Source organism: Emydura macquarii, unplaced genomic scaffold (genome assembly GCF_026122565.2).
Source record: "Emydura macquarii macquarii isolate MOO-44397 ecotype Brisbane River unplaced genomic scaffold, CSIRO-AGI_Emac_v2 contig_3511, whole genome shotgun sequence".
Taxonomy (NCBI): Eukaryota; Metazoa; Chordata; order Testudines; family Chelidae; genus Emydura; species Emydura macquarii.
Window position 1 is genome coordinate 243,903 of NW_027133648.1, and position 18,875 is coordinate 262,777.

Here is an 18,875-nt window from a genome sequence, read left to right on the forward strand (position 1 = left end):
ACCTGTGCGGTGACCCCCCACAGAGGTGGGTGGTAGAGCCAGCATGCAACGGTAGGTGTCATGGCACCGATCAGCCCTGTGTCTGCAGAGACCCAGCTCTGTGCATGCCCTGCAAAGTGGGGATTGCCCATAGCAAACACTAAAGCAGGGGACAGAACTGTATTTTACTTGTGTGATGCTCCCCCCCTGCAGTCTGGACTGGTGTGTAGCTGTCACCCCAATTCCTCACTCCTGGGCCCCGACTTACCCCACTTTGCTGTGTGAACCACCCACTCCTGGGTTGCCTCACGCCCAGCCTCCTGCGATTAATCGTCCCTGACCCAGTGAAGGAGCGCTTCTGGCCAGCCACTCCTGGGATAGACCCCAGCAAATACCCCCAGCCCCAGATGCAACCCTGGCAAGTGCTGCCTTGCAGGGTTCAGTGCTGCACGCTACACCCTGCAAGCTCATGTACACTTGTCCATCAATTTATCAAAGCCATTGATTTGCCCCAGCTCTGTCACGCTAAGCGAGGGCTCTGCACACACTCAGTCCACGTGCCCTGTTTAGATAAAGAAGTTTATTGACTACAGGAGATGTTAAGTGAACATAAGTCAGAGTGATATAAATCAAGAGATTAATAACGAGTCAGGGAGTTGGTCACAATTAACTAAAAGATAACGCGCCTCCTAAACTGAGATTAATATTCCACTCTATGACCTTATCTTACCACACAGACTGACTGCCTGCCATGCCTCTAGCAGCCAGATTCCCCCCGTGGCAGATTCTCAGTCTTTGGTGGTATTTAGAAGATGGATTCCAGGGAGAGCCCAGAGACGAAGATACCTCAGCTTTTAACAAGTTTCCCCAACACCCCCGGGGGTCAGGTGATCGGCCCTGCCCGGCCATGGGCATGATTTCTTCCACTTGTGCCAAAATGCTCACAGGTGCGTAGGCCAGTCCATTGTTCCTGTGTGGTGCCTCCGTGGGGCGTGGAAACACAGCCTTGTGTTTGTCTGCATCTGCCCAAGCCACGTGAGACACACATTTGGGGCTATGACACAGCAGAGTTTTGTATCTGGACGTGTGTGTGACATTGCGGGAAACACGCCACCATAACAATAATGCTCAGTCTGCCAGGAGCATTCCCAGAACACTGCACATGGCACACTTTGCATTGCACAATGCACAGTTACACTGCCAGGGTGAACAAGAACAATACACACATCACACCAGGAGGGTGTACACTGGGTACAGCGTGTCACACCTTGGAGCTGAAGTTGGGTAGCACGTTTGATTGATTCGGAAGGCCGTGTGTTGGGATCATGTAAGGTGCAGTCACTGCAGATGGTATAAACCACAATTCAGGGACTGCGCAGGACACTTCTCATGGACTTCACAGCCAGAAGGGGCCATCCTGATCATCAGGCCACAGAACCTCACCCACCCACTCCTGTAACAGACCCAGAACTGGTGACGTCATGATTTAAAGACTTCAAGTGACAGAGAATCCACCATTTACACTAGTTTAAACCTTCAAGTGACCCGTGCCCCAGGCTGCGAGGGAAGGCAAAAAACCCCCAGGGTCTCTGCCAATCTGACCCAGGGGAAAATTCCCAAACATGGCAGATCCTGAGCATGTGGACAAGACCCACCAGGCAGATACCTGGAAAGAATTCTCTGTAGCAACTCAGAGCCCTCCCCATCTAGTGCCCCATACCGGGCCGTTGGGGGTATTTGCTGCTAGCAGTCGCATTTTGGCGACATGCCGTTGTAGGCAGCCTCATCGTACCTTCCCCTCCATAAACTTACCAAGCTCCGTCTTGAAGCCGGTTGGGTGTTTTGTCCCCGCTGCCCTTGAAGTTCTTGGAAGGCAGTTCCAGAACGTCGCTCCTCTGATGGTTACAAACCTTCGTCTAATTTCAAGCCTAAACTTATTGATGGCCAGCTAACCCGGGGGCTGTTCGGGCCCCCAGGCTGGGTGCTGGTAGCGAGGATACCCCTGAAATGGGAGCCCAAGAAGGGCCCCGGAGAGGTTGGGGTGCATGATCTCTGAGGTGCTGATGGGAAATGACTTGGCGGACTGGCCAGATGGCACTCGTTCAACATCTTTATTAATGATCGAGCCCTCAGCAAGTCTAAGCTGACCCAGAGCCATTGGGCCAAAAGAAATCTAATGAGGTTCAACAAAGAAAAGTGCAGAGTCCTCCACTTAGGAAGAAAGAATCCCATGCCCTAGACTGGGGACCGATGAGCTGGGCAGCAGCTCTGCAGAAAAGGACCTGGGGGTAACCTGACCTGGTTGGAAGGCTAATGGCCCAACAGGAGGACACGAATCCCCGAGCCGCATTTAGAATATTGTGTCCAGTTTTGGGCCCCCCAATACAAAAAGGATGTGGACAAGTTGGAGAGAGTGGAGGGCAACAAAAATGATTAGGGGGCTGGAGCACAGGACTTATGCGTGAGGGCCTTGTTTAGTCTGGAGCCTTTAACTACCTGAAAGGGGGTTCCCAGCCCAGTGGTGGCAGATGACAGAACAAGCCCAGCCGCCCTCAAGTTGCAGAGGTCTTGGACATTGTTTTTTACTAGGAGGGTGGTGAAGCCCCAGTGGTGACAAAGCCCTGGTTGGGATGATATAGCTGAGGTTAGTCCTGCTTTGAGCAGGGGGTTGGACTAGATGACCTCCTGAGGTCCCTCCAACTCTAATATTCTATGATTCTATGATTCTATGATCTCTGAGGTGCTGATGGGAAGTGACTTGGCGGACTGACTAGAGAGCACTCAGCGAGCCCTGGTCCTGACCCAGAGTGGGACGGAGGACACGGACAGGGCTTGATGGAGCTGAGTGCGAGGCTGCGTGCCGAGGCAGGGAGACCGAGGCCCAGCCCAGGGCTGTGCCCCAAGCCCAGCCGCCCCTCCGGGCGCCCCAGGGTGCCCTGGGATCGCCAGGAACCGTTCTGGTGAACCGTGCCGGGGTGGGTTGGGAGGCAGCTGGGGGTCTCCCAGAAGTGCCACCGCAGGCGATTGTACCTGGCCCACGATGTCCCTCTCGGGGCCCCAGGGGACCCGGCGCGCCAGGCAGAGTTTACTGCAGAGCTTTCACTGGCCTGCAGTCCAGGCCGCCGTCAAGCAGCACGGCCGGTCCTGTGACCCCTGCCCGAGGGTGGGGCAGGCCTGAGACCTTACCCTGCTCAGAGGATCCTTTCCAGCAGGTGGCTAGGGGCGCAGTGGGGCCCCTCAGCAAGTCCACCCGCTCAGGGCAGAAATACATTCTGGTTGTAGATTTCACTACCCTGCCCTGTTACCCCCCGCGGTCCCCACCCACCCCCATGCCCCTGGGTCCTGCCGTCTCTGTGACAAAGTGGGAATGTTCTGCATGAAGACTGTGTGTGCCTCAATTTCCCCCATGTATTATTCAGGTATCTGGGTGATGGGTTAAGGACGTGTGATCTGTGCAGTGACCACAAAGGGCAGGTGTGGCTGCCTTTAACTAGCTGTGCACAGACCATGGCTGGAGCCCAGCCCCTGCCAGGCGTTGGAGCAGGGGAGGGGAACTTGCCTGGGGAAACAGAGGCCAGGTGGGGGGAGGCGTGTCTGCGGCTGGCTGGCAGAGTCAGTCCGTGGGGGCCCAGGGAGCAGAGCCCAGGAATGGGGCTGTGGGACGCCCCCCGACGGTCGTTGCTGTAACTTTCTGATTCCTGCGCTGACAAAGTCTGTTCTGCGCTGTGACGCTGAGGACTAATTAACCCGGCTCATTCCCACGCTGGCTGGGAATCGCCTCCGCCTGCAAGGCGGGTGCAGGGCCCCTTTGGGGCATGGAAGGGCCCCCGGCGTCCCATCCAGGGGGACTCTCAGCAGGAAGCTCACGGCGCAGCAGAGGCGCTGGATGCTTCGAGGCCAGATTCGGGAGGCGGCTGCACTGGTGTGAGGGGCCCTATGGGGGACCCAGCCCCTAGGGTCCTGGCTGGCTTCACCCCGTGTGGCTCTCTGTCACAGCCGCCCCCCCCAAGCGCCCTCCTGCAGCCTTGCACGCACCCCCGTCCTCCCTCCAGGCTCCGCGGTTGAGCTGCGGTAACTGCTGCCGGTCTTGCTTCCCTGCGCCGGGCGCCTGGCAGGGCTCAGGGCCGGCACCTTCCCCGGGCACGTCCCCCTCGGCCGGGCTCAGCCCCACTCCCAGCCTGGGGGCCTGGCACCCCACAGCCCCCGCCTCGCCGCACCAGCTCCTCTGCCCACCCCTGGCAGCGGAGGCCCGTCGCAGTTACCGCGCTCACCGGACCGGCTGTGCCCCGTCCGTAGAACAGACCGGCCCCTGCCCAGGCCCCTTGGACCGGAGCCGGGCCAGGGCTAGCGGGAAATCCCAGGAGCCAGAGCCCCAGCTCCGGGCACATTGCCATGGTCACCCCACCCCAGAGGGGCCACCTCTCAGCGCGGGGGGACAGGCCCTGTGTAAACAGTCCCATGCCCCACCCCAGAGGCGCTGCATCTCAGCGCGGGGGCAGGACACTCCATCTGCAGCCTGGCACGACCGGGGCTGATGGTTCTGATGCTGCTCCCATCCGGTCCGGTCCGGTCCGGTCTGGTCCGGTCCGGTCCAGGGGGTGCGCCCAGAACAGCTGTCTGTGGGTCCCGCTGCCTGGAGCCCTGGGAACAGACCCAACTCCCTGCCGGGCTGGGTTAATAAGCGCCATCTGGCACATCAGCACCTCCCCAGCAGTGGCCGCTCTGTGGCTGCCCGCACCCAGGAATCATTAACGAGCCCCTTGATTGCTCATAGTCCAGCACAGGTGGGGCCAGCTCCTGGCTCCCTCCCACAGGCAACAGCAGCTGGAGCCTGGCCTGGCCTGGCCTGGCAGGATGTGGGGGGGCTGCTCCCTTCTCCTCCTCGGGCTCCTGCTGCAGCTCCCAGCTCCCCACGCCGGGCAGGCTGGCGGGGCAGGTGAGTCCATGGCGGCCCCTGCCCGAGCTCCTGGGCACCCCCTGCCCCAGGCAGGAGCAAACGGGGAGACGCAGCTTCCCTCCGATGGCTCCAGCTGGGCCTGGGGCTGCCCCCAGCACAGGGAGGTGTTGTCTGTAGCAAGGGGGGGCTGCGGGCTGCCCCCCATGTCTGCTGGCTTCAGCTCTGCTGGGCAGTGACCTTGTGGGGCGGCCCCAGGCAGAGGCATGGCCCTGGCAGCAGAACGAAAGAGCAGCTGGGCTGGGGGGGCCAAGCTGGGGGCCCCTCTGTTAGCAGCCACCCGCAGGGAGAAGCCCAGCCGGCAGGGCAGGGCAGGGCCCAGGGCCGAGGCTGGGTCCACTGACCCGGCGTGACAGAGATGTGCCCCCCTCCCCTCCCCCAATCGTTCCTGGGGGTGACCCTCGGGCTGCCCAACCCACCTGTGTTCCAGGGCCCAGCACGGCCCCCTGGCCGGCTGCACCCAGCCCCATGCCTCAGACTGGGGCCGCCATCATGGAGACGCCAGCAGGGGCCGACACCCCCACGGGGCTGAGTGAGGATGGGACCAGCCCCACCGTGGAGGGGGCCACAGCGACAGGTACGGCCCTGGCCCCTCGATTGCCCCTTCAGCCCCCTCCTAGCCCAGCTCTGCCCTGCTCTGCTGGTGCCCCTCAGTCCCGACCCACAGCCCCCTCCTAGCCCAGCCCTGACCCCCGGTGCCGGAGTCCCACAGGGATCGGGCCTGGGACCTCTCGGGCGCGGCCAGTCCGGACACTAGTGCTCGGAGTTTGCCCCCCCCTCCCCCCCCCGGGTCTGCTCACACCCGCGCCGCAGGCTCCCGACTCTGGCCCCGCAGGGTCCAGCCCCCCTGCTCCGCCTGAGCTCCCCGCACAGGACCCCCTGGATGGGACCCAGGAAATCCTCCACCCCCAAGGGGCCAGGCACCCGCCTGCCGTCAGGCACAATCCCAGCCAGCGCGGGAGTCGGGGGTTGTTAGTTCTCAGGTCACGGCGCAGAAGGACTTTGCCAGCCGCGTGTCTAGGAGTTACAGCAGCGACCCCTGGGGAGCCCCATTCTCAGGGCTCCCTCCCTGCCGGGCCCCCACAGGCACTGGCCCCCCAGCCACCCCCAGACCCTCCTTCCTGGGGTAGGTGCCTCTCCTCTTGGTCTCCACCTGTGGCACCTGGGTGGGCTGAGGCCAGGGGTCCTGGCCAGGTCTGCGCACGTGTGGGTGGGGGAGTCCCCTCTGCCCTCCTGTGATCTCTGCAATGGTCACACCCGGGTCCCAGCACTAACACATGAGTAACACATGAGGGGAAACTGAGGCACACACCCAGCACTGGGAGAAAACCCCAAGAATATCCCCACTTCATCACCCCCCCAGCTCTGCTGGTGCCCCCCAATCCTGACCCGCAGCCCCTGCTAGCCCGTGGCTGGGTCGCTGCTGCCCTGGGCTGCCCCAGCCGGCTGGTGTCTGCTCCACGGGTCTGTGTCTCAGCTCGGCTTTGCTCACGTCTCTCCCCGCAGATGAGCCCGGCTGTGGCGGGGGGCAGCCCTGCCCCCCGTGGAGCACCTGCGTCTTCTGGGCCGGGCGCTTCTCCTGCCGCTGCGCCCTGGGCTTCTATCTCAACCCGGCCGTGGGCTGCGTGCCAGGTAAGGGGGCTGCGGGGGTGTGTGTCAGGGGACAGGGTCTGGGGGGGCCATGCCCCAGACTTGCCCTTGCCCCGTCGCACCACCCAGGCGCCCTGGGGCCCTGTCTCCCTTTATTCCCCCCCAGACCCTCCTGGTCCTGGCGATGCCCAGGGTGGGGGAGGGGCCCGGGGCCCAGCTGGTTCCTTGTGCCCTTCTCACCCCATTACCAGCCAGGACGCTATGGGGCGGCTGGCCCCAGGGCAGTGAGGAGCTGGGAGGTGCTGTGGGGGGTGCCCTCCATCCATGCAGCCCCCTGTGCCGAGCCCTCTGCTCCCACTGGGGCACCAGCCTGCGTCCTGCCTGTGACCCCCAGTGTCCCGCGCTGGCCCCCATGCGGCACAGGCCCCCCCATTTTAGCCCCTGCTGGGGGGCATCACTGGGACGAGGGAGCAGCTGTCTGGCACAGCCCCCCTGTGCTGGTGCTGAGGGAGGGGGCTGGGCTGGGGCAGCAAGGGTCCCGCTGTACCTAGGCTCCGTTTGGGGCAGGGCGGGTGTCTCTGGCTGGGGTCTCCACTGGGGCCCCTGTGCGGGCGGTCCCTGGCCCTGGGGTGCCGCCTTCCCCCCCCGTGGGCGGCCCCTGGCCCTGCCGGCGCTGAGACCCCTTGTCCTGTCTCCCCCCTGCCTCCTGTGCGTGTGAAGCCAAGATGTTCCCGGGACGCCTCTCCCTGCAGGACCCCGGCTTGGCCCCCCTGCGCCCGGTGCCAAGCGCAGAACCCCACAGGATCGTGGCCCAGCTGGAGAGCCTGGTATGGGGCGGGGGGTGCCTGCTGGTGGCCTGGGGGGGGTGGAGGGGTGCCAGCAGCATGGGGGGGGCCCGGCTGACGCCCTGGGCAGACTGGGAAGGGGAACGGCTGTAAGTCACCCCAACCCGGGGCTCCTTGGGGAGCAGTTCCCTCCCCCCGGCCTCCTGCCCCCCACCTCGGCCCTTGCTCTGAGCTCCCCTGCCGGGTGCCGGGCACGTGCGTGTGGGGAGGAGGCCAGGGCAGGGCTGGCCCCTGGCACCCCGCGCTCTGGGCAGCCCCCGGGGCAGCTCGTGGCCAGGGGCCGGCCCTGCCCTGCCCCACGCAGAGCTCCTCGTACCAGCCCCTCACCCAGGCTCCGTGTCTGCCCCCAGTTCCAGCGCATCCTGGGCAGCCTGCCCGCCTACGTGGCCTCGTCCGTCCTGGACCTGCAGTGAGTGTGGGGACAGGCCCTGGAGGGCGTGGGGGCTGGGGAGGGGGGCAGGGCGCCGGGGGGGCTGGGGCAGGAGCTGTGCAGTGGGGGGCACAGAAGGGGCTGGACCTGGCCAGAGGCAGGTGCGGGCATCCTGGGGGCAGCGGGTGTGCAGGGGGGATGCTGGCTGTGCCAGGGATGGGGGGTCACGTCCCAGCCCCGGGCGCTGACTGTAGCATGGGGTGCCCCCCCCCGCAGGCCGCCCGGCCCCTCGGTGACCGTCCTGCACAGCTTCTCGGCGCTCTCGCCCGTCACGGGCCGGCAGGTGGACGGGGCCATCGCGGCGTTTCGGGCCCGGTGCCAGGCCAGCGACCCGGCCTGCAGCTTCCTGCGGGACAGCGTCTCCTACCAGAGTGAGCGGGGCTCCCCTGGGGGGTCGGTCCATCCCCCCCCCCCGACAGACGTGCCCGGGGAGCGCAGCCTTCACACCCTGCTCCTGGCCCCCTTCCCCTCCCCCCTGGGGCAGGAGGGGCCCAGCCCAGCCCCCCGCAGTTTGGGGGGGCTATGACTGACAGGGTGGGGGGTGTAGGGGGCTCGGGTGGGGGGAGTGATGGGGCAAGGGGCTCGGGTGGGGGGAGTGATGGGGGATTTGAGGGGCTGTCATGGAGTGGGGGGGGGGCTCTGGGAGGGGGGGCTGTGGCGGGGGGCTCTGACCAGGCCGTTTTTCTGCCCCCAGGCCTGAGTCTCTGCGAGCTGCAGCCCTGTGACCCCGTCTCGGCCGCCTGCTCCTTCCAGGACGGGCTGGTCCGGTGCCCCTGCCGTCCCGGCTACCGCCCAGCCCCCGCCATGGGCCGCGCCTGCACAGGTGGGCAAGGGGCTCCGGGGGGGAGCCCGGCTGTGGGGAGGAGGGGGGCCGGCTGGGGGGCGGATCTGGTCAGCGCGATGGCTCCGTGCCAGGCCCCATAGGGAGAGGGGGGAGGCGTTCACCCCCCAGGAGCCCAGCCCCCTGCCGAGGGCCAGGTGCCAGGGCCGGCCGGGGCAGGGACCAGCTAGACCGAGCGGCTGGGGGCGCGTGAGCTCAGCTCCCAGAGCAGGGCCAGGTGCCATCCTCTGCGCCCTGCAGGGCCACGGGGGGGGGGGGGGCCTGGGGGTGTGGGGCAGCCCTTCCCCGGGCTGGGCGGGGGTCACGCCCATGGTGCTGCGTTCTCAGGACCGGTGCCAGGCCGGCCCCGTCCATTCCCTGCACGGGCCGGGCGCCGAGGCCAGGCAGCGTCTGGGGGGCAGCGAGGGCCCCCTTCTCCCCCGGCCCGCGGGCGTCTCACCCCCTCTCTCCCCGGCAGCCTGTGGCAGCGGGTTCCGGCTGCTGGACGGCGTCTGTGCCAGGTGAGCCCCTGTGTCCCGGGCGCTGGGGGTGCGACCGTGTCTGAACCGGGGACCTGGGGCTGCCCCGGCCCCCGGGAGCAAGAGAATCTGGGCCCCTCGGCCGGTGGGGGGGACCTGGGGCTGCCCCAGGGCCTCGGCCCCCCAGGGCTTTGCCCACGCATGGGGGGCAGGTGGCCCCGTGGCTGGAGCAGACGCTCGCTGTGAACAGGGGGGGCAGCCCTTGGGCTTGAGGGGGCTCCCGGGCAGGGTCTGTGGGGCTGAGGGTGGAGGGCGGGCGAGGCCGGGCAGGGGTTGGTGCGGGGACGCGCGTGCTGAGCCCCCCATCTCTGCCCCTGCAGGTGCCCGTTTGGTTTCGGCGGCTTCCAGTGCGAGGAGCGTGAGTGTCCCTGGCCGGCCGTGGGGCTTAGCAGCTGGGGGACTCCTGGATCTACGCCCCCCCCCCTCCCCCCGGCGGGGAGAGGCCCCAGGGCCGAAGGGGGCAGGGAGCCCCGGGCAGTAGCGGGGGGGAGGCAGGGTGGCTCTGATCCCCCAACGGGCAGGGTCCCCGGCCAGCAGCAGGGGGTGGGGGTTCTGCTGGGTCTGGTGCTGGGGGGCAGCCCCATGGCGGGGGCACGGCTGTGCTGACGGCTCTCTCCCCACAGCCTTCCTGCTGGCGCTGGTCGGGGTCTCCTGCATCGGGTGCCTCCTGCTTCTGCTCACCCTGCTCCTGCTCCTGGGGTAAGGCCATGGACCCCCGCCCCCTGCAGTGCTCCCCCCCATCACCGCTGGGGGGGCTGGGCTAGCAGGGACTGCAGGTCGGGAGTGAGGGGCACCGGCAGAGCTGCCGGGCGAGGTCTGTCCCGCTGTGGCTGCTGACGGGGCGGGGGGGGGGGGGGGGCGGGGAGTTTGCCCCAGGCCCCCCAGCAGAGCTCACTGCAGGGGTGAGAGCGTGGGGGGGACAAGTGGGGACCCTGCCCGTGGGGATGGAATTTGCCCCCTCCACAGCAATAGCTGAATTGGCGTCACTCCCGCTCCCCCCTGCGCTGGGGGGTGTGAAGGGGCAGCCGGGGTGGGTGCCCTGGGAGAGCTGCTGGCTCTGGTGTGGAGCAGCTCCTAGAGGGCACCATCCCCCTGGCCGAGGTGCAGCCGGCCGCTGGTCCCAGGGTGAGGTCCACCTCCCCCCCCCCCCCCCCGGTCTTGCTTGGAGCCCGGGGACGGGAGACTAGGGCACGGGGGGGCAGTGCATGTGGCTGAAGGGCTGGAGCAGGGTTGTGGGGTGGAGGCGATGGGGGGCCAGGCCCCTATGTGTGAGGGGTGCAGGGCCCACCCAAGTGCCTCAGGGCTGGGGCTCCCCCGTTCCAGGGCCCCTTGGGTGGGTGCTATGGGGAGCCGCACAGGGTGGAGTGGGGTGGGGAAGGAGCGGTGCAAACCTGCTGTGCCGGGTGAGCTGCCTCCTGGTCTGACCATGGGTGTTGCCCCGGCTCCGTGGTGGGGAGGGGGCCCTGGAGCTCGCTGGGGCCCCTGAAGAGGGCCCGGCAGGGGTGTGACCCAATGAGGGGGGCTGGGATGCAGAGGAGTTTCTCGGTGCTCACAGCCCGTTGCCCCGGGGGCGGCTGGTGTGGCTGTGTTAGCCAAATAACAAATATTACAGGATCTTATTAGGGGATAAGGCAACAAGCCGCATTTATTGTGAACACAGAAACTTCTGTAGATAGTATCAAAGAAAAGAAAAGTATCAACACTGTAATAACATTAATATTGTGCTCTACTTAGTGAAATAGCATTAATAATAATGTAAACACTAGGAAAACAGTATTAACATTATATCAATACTACAAATTACAGAGACATGTTTCAATTGATGCTTTCATTCACATTCACACACACTGACAGGCACACACAGATAGACACAGACAGACATACACAGGGATCTTCCAGATGTCATAGTTACCAGCTTCTTGGTGCTCATGATAGTCACTGGCCAGGTGACTAGAGCAGGAAGGTGAGGAGCAAGGTTCTGCCGATGCGCACCGGTGCTCCTGGCTGATGTGACGTTGTAGACCCGAACCTCCAGCCTTCATCTTCTTGTCCCATTTTATAGGGAAAGGACCCCATGTCAGTCTGTGGGTTTTGCATTGTCATGCTGCAACTGCATTCTTGGTGTGATCCTTAACCACCCACATTGTTGCAAGCCTGATCAGATTTTGTCCTTTGAAATGGGCTGGCTCCAAAGTTATCAGGGTGGGCTCCTCTTCGGCCATTTGATCATCTTTGCTTCTTTCTTCTTCCCTCAAGCGTTTTAGGTGAGGCTGGTGTTTTCTTCATGTCTGTTTCGATATCCCTCACTCAGACCAATTGTTCAATCACTCTTTTTGTCTACACCCAACTCAATTGCTCAGCCATTCACACTTCAGTCACTCAGGGCCAACTCCTAGCTGTTTAAAGCAAACCTTATTTCATTTTTGACAGTGTCTTTCACAATTAGATAGATACATTACATTGCACAGTGTGGCTTTTGTACTTAGAAGAGGATTTTTACAAATCTATTGGAAGCAGGTAAAATTAACAGATAAACTGGCCAGTGGACATAGTACAGACATTTACAAACAATCTTAAAATTATACAAAGTACAGACAGACTTGAATTAACATGTAAAAGGGTAGAACAGTAAGAGTCAGTTTGAGGTTTTAGCTTTTGATTCGGACTGATGTGTCTTTTGGTGTTGGTGGGGGGTGTTTGTGGCTCTGTTCTTACATATATTTCAAAAACAAGATTTTGGCCAACAGCTGGCTCAGTAACCCCCCCCCCCCCTTTCTCCTCTCAGGAGAGCCAGGGCGCTGGCGCAGCCCCCCAGCCTCGCAGAGCCGGTCGTGCTGCCCTTCCGGCCTCAGCACCTGAGCCTGCCCCGGGTGCAGCCCCCACGGGCAGGGGACATGCCGGAGCTTGGCACAGGGGGCCGGGCGCACCCCTTCCCCGAGGACAGACTGAGCCTGGTGAGTGCCAGGGGGCCAAGTCCTGCGCATGAGGGTGGGGGTCTGGTCTGGGCTGGTGGGGGAGAACTCCCCTGCCCCATTGCCATAGCTGCCCCTTTGCTGTGTTCTGCCCCCTGATGGCACCCGGTGGCGTCTCTCTGCCCAGCCCTGGCTCGGGCAGGGCACTGGGCCCGTCTGGCATTGTGGCAGTGGGGCAGCTGCTCTCGGGGGGGGGGAGTGGGGGGGAACGGCCTCCCTCTGCATGGGGGAAAGGGGGTGCAGAGGCCAGGGCACACGATGCCCAGCATGTGGGGCACTGGGACAGAGGCCTGCTTGGGGCAGGGCCTGACACCCCCTCCTGTCATGCCTGCAGGGCTTGGGATGGGGGCCAGGCGCTGGGCCCACCCTGAAGACGTTTCGGGGCTCGCAGAGCTCGCCCGCCTCAGCCCCCCGACCCGCAGGAAGCTGGAGCAATGTGGTGCTGGTCAGCGCCGAGGAGTGGGGCCGCCGGAACTACTTCTGAGGGGCGTGCAGGGGCCCAGCCCGCACCCAGAGTGGCAGGAGATGGCGCCACTCGAACACAGACCCCCAGCCCCACACAGGGCCCCACCAGAGCCTACCCTTGGGGGAGGGGCTGCCGCGGGAGAGGCTGCGGAGCTGGCTGGCACGGTGTGATGTAATGGGGGGGTGTCCCAGCCTGTGGGGGGAGTGAGCCCCGTGCATGTCAGCGTGGGGCTGAGCCCCATGGCCTCTGTCAGATGCTCCACAAACTGCCCCACCCGTGCGGCTACGCCCCTCGTGCCAGGGCCAGAGCTTGGGTGTCTGGCGGGGATGGGGGTGGGCCAGGCCCCCCAGCATGGGGCACCCTAGGGAGTGACTGGCGGGGAGGAGGCTGTGGCCTGCGCCCCTCCACTCTGCCATGGGGCAGGGGCATGGGGGGGGGGGATTTTTTAAAAAAGCATTCTTAATAAATAAAGTGGAAGCTGCTATGGGGCTGGTATGGGGCCACTGCCCCTTTCTGGGAGTGGGGGGAGGCACCTGTAGTGGTAATGGGGGGGCTGGCCAGACCGCGTAATGGGGGGCAGGGCTGGGATTGCCGAGAGGTGGGTGTGCGCCCCTGGCACTTCCTGGGGCCGGCAGCTGCTGCTCAGTGGAGGCCGATGATCCCTGGGGCCCAGCAGCTGTGGGCCTGGCCAGGGCAGGGGCTGCCCCCTCCCTGTGTGGGTGTCCCCCAGCTGTGGGCTGGATTCCTCACCCCCATAACCACTGCCCCACTGGGCTGAATCCTCCAGGCCTCCGTGCCCTCCCCTGGCACAGGGTGGGCCCTCAGCTCCCTGCTAGAGACGCAGCGCTCGGGGAGTGAGTGGGGCTGGGAGGGGCTCAGGGACCTCGCCACAGGGGACCTGCTTGCCCAGAGCGGGACCTGGCAGGGCCATGGACCATGGAGTGGCCCAGCTCAGCTCGGCCGCAAAGTCCATGGAGCTCGGGGTCCTGTCTCGGCCGGTGTCAGACCCCGCAGCTGCAGCACAAGCGGGAAGGGCCCCGCAACTGGGATGGTGACGAGCTGCCCCCCGGTTCTCGCATGGGGCTCTGGCGTTCAGGGGCCATGGCTCTGCCCAAATGTCCACTGTCGGGAGGGCGGGCACGGGCGCTGGGCCGGGGACATGCCAGAAAGGGAGCTGCTCGCCCCAGGGGGCAGGCACAGGGGCCAGAGGGGCCCTCCTGGGCAGCCAGTGCCAGCTGTTAACGGGCATCAGAGAGGGGCAGCCTGAGGCCCCGGAGCTGGAGGGCAAACCAGCCTCCCTGCAAGGGGAAGGAAGCCCCGCATGTTCCAGGTAGGGGATGAACCGGAGCCAAAGGGCCGGGGCCAGGCATGGAGAAGGAGTCACAGGCTCCGTGCCCTAGAGCCGCGCGGGGGGAAGTCAGCCAGGACACCTACAGAGCAGGTCTGCCCCCAGGGCCCCTCACCAGGGCAGCTGCCTCCTCGGTCTGCCCTCAGAGTGTTTGGCCCCCCTGCTCTGCTGTGAGTCCCTCTGGCTGGGACCCTGGGGAAACCCTACACGCCCCAAAGGGGCCGCCCCCCCCCCCCCGCAGCCAGCAGCGCCTCTCTGGAGTTGTGTGTGGCCGGGAGCACAGAGCAGTACCGGGGCCCTTCGAGCCGGCTGTTAGACAGAAATCTGCCTTCATCACCCCTAGAGCTCTGGGAGTTCCTGGTCCTGCCCTTTGGCCTCAGGGGAGCGCCCACCACCTTCCAGCACCTGGCGGACCAGTTACCGAGGGGGGTGGAGAGCTTCGCCCTGGCGCACATCCACGATATCTGCGTCTTTAGCCAGAGTGGGGAGACCCTGTGTCCCGGGTGAAGTGGGGGCTGGGTCGTTGGAAGGAGGCTTGGCTGACAGCGCAGGCAGAGACGGGTACGCTGGGGCTGGCCGAGGTTACAGACCTGGGCTACGAGGTGAGGAGCAGTCACCTAACGCCAGAGCCAGCTAAGGTGGAGGTGATCGGAGACTGGCCTGTCCCTCAGACCAAGAACCGGGTCCAGGCCTTTATCTGGAGGGCGGGTGCTACCGGAGGTTTGCGCCTCACTTCAGCTCCACGGCCCAGGGGAAGCCAGACAAGGGGGTCTGGACTGAGCCGTGCCAGAAAGCCTGTGTGCACTGGCAGAGGCTCTAGTCCAGCGCCCAGTCCTGGTAAATCCAGATTTGGACAAGCCCTTTCTAGTGTTCGCAGACACCTCGGACGCAAGGCTAGGTGCGGTGCTGGTGCTCTTAAGAAACTGCACCCTTGTCAGCACTGGAGGCAGCATGTTACAGCAAGGATCATCGGGGGGGGCAGAGCCCCCATTCCTGGACCCTGCTCCCTGGGATCCCCCACAAGGGACTGAGCCCCTCCAGCCACCCAGCATCAGACATGGCACCCCCTCCTCTTCCCTTTCCTCCCCCGTGAAAGATCACCTGCGCTTCCCCTCTCTGCAGCACCTCTGGCTGCTGGGCTCCGGCCGTGGGCTGTGCGCAGGCAGCGCGAGGCAGCCAGCCCTGCCCTCTGGGCATCACTTCCCAGATCACGCCCCCAACCCATCACCAAGGCTGGGAGTGACACGGGAAACTGAGGCGCGCACACTATTCAGCAAAACCATTAGCAGTCCCACTTCATCACAGGGGGATTCTCCGTCCCCATTGGCGCCTGCCCCCCACACAGGCTGGCCGGCGTGTTGGCCGTCACGGCGCTGGACTCGGAGGGGAAGCAGGGGACTCGGGCTGGGACTAGCTAATTGAATGGTCCCTGCTGGCCTGAAGCCCTAGATAGTTGGTGTGTTAAATCATGTTTGAAACACCCTGCTTGTAACGCCTCGAGGGTTCGGTTACTGAGCCTCCTGAGAGCTGGTTTGGGACCAGCCTGGGAGGCCTTTTGTTGGATGTAAATTACCTGACTCAGATCAAGGCGTGTTTGTTGTTAGTACACTGGGTAACTGATGTAATGAAACCCGTATTGATGCAGAACTCCACCACGGTGTTTTCTTCTTCCTTTAAGAATGTATTTTCTTTTCTGCCTATGTTTCAAGTTTGTGTCCCCTTTTGGTCTTCGTTGACGCAGAAGTTAGTAAGTGAGATACAAACTGAATGTGGTGTGTGTGGGTAATAAGGAAGTAAAAAGGCGGCAGCCCGTAATTTTTACTGCAATAAAAGGGAGTAAAAAAATTGTGTTTTAACAAAGTTTGACAGCCCAGATGGCCAAAGAATGCAAATAAAAGATAGCCCCTAACGTACGGAGAATTCATCCCAAGGACAAAAACGAAACCCAGTGTAAAAAATAACGTGGAAGCCGTCATGCGTGCAACACAAGGGGTGATGACAAGTCACACCAGGTGTGGAAGCAGCATGACACAGCATAACCCATAGCCCCAGATGGGGCCTGACCACGATAAAGGTGGAGCAAAAAGCCGAGAACCTTGGGTTCATTTTGCAAACATCCCGGAGTATTGGCTTGGCGATGGACAGAGGCCCAGCTCCCTCTCGTGCTCAATCTACCTGGCCAGTAGGTTGGCCCGTGCAATGCAGAGGTTGGTAATTATACTCCGACTGCAGAATATTTGGGGTGTGGGGGTGAGTGAGTGCGTGAAGGCCGTTGCTTTTCTGTATTCACAATAAGCGCAGCGTGTGGCCTTATCCCCCTGAATAAGATCCTGCTAGTCTTTGCTTTGATAAGTGTAACATTTGGGTGGAGAATTGCGAAGGGGAGACTTTGGCGTCTGCCTCGATTGCTGTGAATCTGGTGTGCCCCCCACCCCACTTCACAGAAAAAGGGACCCTGCTGTGGCTGAGCAGCCCCGCACGATACAGGAGTCTAAAAGATACTGGGTAACTAAGCTGTTAAACGCGGAAGGGTAGCGGAGGTTTTCACGTTTCCTGGCCCCTGCAGGACAGAGGGGTGCCAGGCATGCTGTCTTTTCTGGCCCAGTCCTGAAGGATCTAGGGCTTGTGGAACACTAACATAAGAGGTGTGTTTAGCAGAAGGCAGTTTAAGGGTACCCCCAAGGAGGGCTCAGACGCTCCAGCCAGGCTACCCTTCGTTAAGGAAACTACCCCTTTAAGAAAACCCTCCAGATGTCCGGGCACAGTCCTTGGACTGCCCGGGCTGTAACAGATGTCTGCACTGTCTCACACCTGCTCCGTACCTACTCATGGACAGCCCTTCCACCCCGAGACTGAGTTTCTCACATGCAGCCAGGCCCAAAACTGGTGTCACCTCTAGTCACGCTGGCTGGATTGGTGGGGGGGGGGGAGGGGGCATTTGTTATATTGTTTGACATCAGTGTGTCAAAATCATAGTAACTCACGTGGGATATGCCGTGTCAGGCACTGTTAGACAGGCTGCGATGTGCTAGGTCAGATGAGGATGTGTATGTTCACGTGTGAGGTGTGAAATGGAAGTTATAGATGTATTTGATGTATCTGTATTTCAAATGATGCTGGCTGGGTAACGACTCAGACAGGAGGGCAGCAGGACAATAGCTGGCTTAATGGCCCATTAAGACATCCCCAGGCGCAAGGGGCCCCGGGGGAGAAACCAGAGATGTACCTGATGAGGCACCAGGACTTGCCCATGTGACTCTGGACTCCATTTTAGTTCCTGTAAAACTCTACAAACCACATGGCCAGGGCCAGAGGGTGTCTAAGGCAGAGGCCTTGGGAATCCATTTTGTCTTCAGGCACCAGTCTTTCAGTTGGGACCCAGCTTCAAACAGCTACCTACCTCTGAGTCCCGTCATCTGCCACTGAAACTGTGAAACAAAGGACTGAGACCAATCCAAGTACTGGATGTGAACCAGAGGGAACTGTACATGCCTGCAACTCCACATTTCTTCCAGAAACCTGATGTACGTGGACTTTGAATCATTTGTATGTGTCTGATTTTCTTTGACCCTTTTACATTTCTCTCATGGTTTATTTCTTTCTGTTTACAATAAACCTTTAGTTTAGATACTAAAGGATTGGCTGGCAGCGTGGTATTTTAGGTAAGATCCAAACGTACATTGATCTGGTGCTGTGGCTGACCCCTTGGGGGTCAGAGGGAACCTTTTGAGTAAAGAGCAGAGAGTTTAAATAACTGGTCTCTTTACTGGACCTAGTGCTGATTTGGGAGCCAGAGGCTGAAATGCAGTAAAGGGGGCTTTGGGCATTTGTGGACTGGCTTCTGTGGGGATTCAGAAGCACTGTGTGTGGCTGGTTGGGAAGCCGGGCTTCAGTGCCACCCACCAGTGCTGGGAGAATCTGCTCTGCTTCCACAGACTGCCCTGACCTTGGCATTTTCAGGGGACTACCCTGGGCCCAGGACGGGTCACAGTGGCCTTGGTGAGGGGCCCCCATCATGTCCATTGCCACCTTCTGGAAAGTTTCCTCTATGATGGGCAGAGGCCTCAGGGCTGCTTTCCCCTTGTCCCAGCCTTCTCCACCCTGTGGCAGGGGTCACAGGCCCGGCAGTATTGCCAGACTGCAGCAAAGATCCCCGGCCAGTAAAAGTTCTGCAGCAGCCTCTGCCTGGTGTGCTGCTGTGACACGCTGTGCCCCATGTGCACCCTCCTGGTGTGATGTGTGGTTCACTCTGGCAGTGTAACTGTGCGTTGTGCGGTGCAGTGTGCCGTGTGCGGTGTTCTGGGAATGCTCATGGCATTCTGAGCATTATTGTTATGGTGGCGTGTTTCCTGCAATGTCACACACATGCCCAGATACGACACTCTGCTGTGTCATGCCCCCAAATGTGTGTCTCCCGTGCTTTGGCTGGATGCAGACGAACACAAGGCTGTGTTTTTTTCCTGCCCCACGGAGGCACCGCACAGGAACAATGGACTGGCCTACGCACCTGTGAGCACTTAGGCTCAAGTGGAAGAAATCATGCCTGTAGCTGGCCCAAGCCGATCACCTGACCCCCGGGGGCATTGGGGAAACTTGTTAAAAGCTGAGGTGTCTTCGCCTCTTGGCTCTCCCTGGAATCCATCTTCTAAACACCACCAAAGACTGAGAATCTGCCACAAGGAGCGGGGGCCTGGTTGGAAGAGGCATCGCACCCGGCCTGTGTGCTAAGCTGGACACAGACCGACATGTTACTCTCAGGTTACTCTTAAGCGTTAACTTTTAGTTAATTGTTATTAACTCCTTGACTTATTATTAATCTGACTTGGAATCACTTCAAATCTTGCTGTCGTCAATAAACGGATTTGTTTGTTTTATCTAAACAGGGCGTGCGGACTGAGTGTGTGCAGAGACCTCCCTTAGCGTGTCAGAGCT

General features: G+C 62.1%; 1 protein-coding gene across 2 annotated transcripts; it reads left to right on the plus strand.

Moving 5' to 3' along the window:
* The first annotated feature begins 4,790 nt into the window (after nt 1-4,790).
* On the plus strand, nt 4,791-13,354 carry LOC137145078 (protein HEG-like). 2 transcript variants are annotated; one of them, XM_067535670.1, is made up of 12 exons: nt 4,791-4,915; nt 5,364-5,510; nt 6,440-6,565; nt 7,244-7,350; nt 7,719-7,777; nt 8,015-8,169; nt 8,493-8,621; nt 9,097-9,139; nt 9,478-9,515; nt 9,781-9,856; nt 11,943-12,111; nt 12,464-13,354. In XM_067535670.1, exons 1-12 carry the CDS (start codon nt 4,834-4,836, stop codon nt 12,611-12,613), a joined length of 1,281 nt encoding a protein of 426 aa, XP_067391771.1. In that variant the 5' UTR covers nt 4,791-4,833; the 3' UTR covers nt 12,614-13,354. The 2 variants fall into 2 exon arrangements, with proteins under 2 accessions (XP_067391771.1, XP_067391772.1); XM_067535671.1 differs by lacking the exon at nt 5,364-5,510 and having other exon boundaries at nt 4,794-4,915.
* Nucleotides 13,355-18,875: the final 5,521 nt, after the last annotated feature.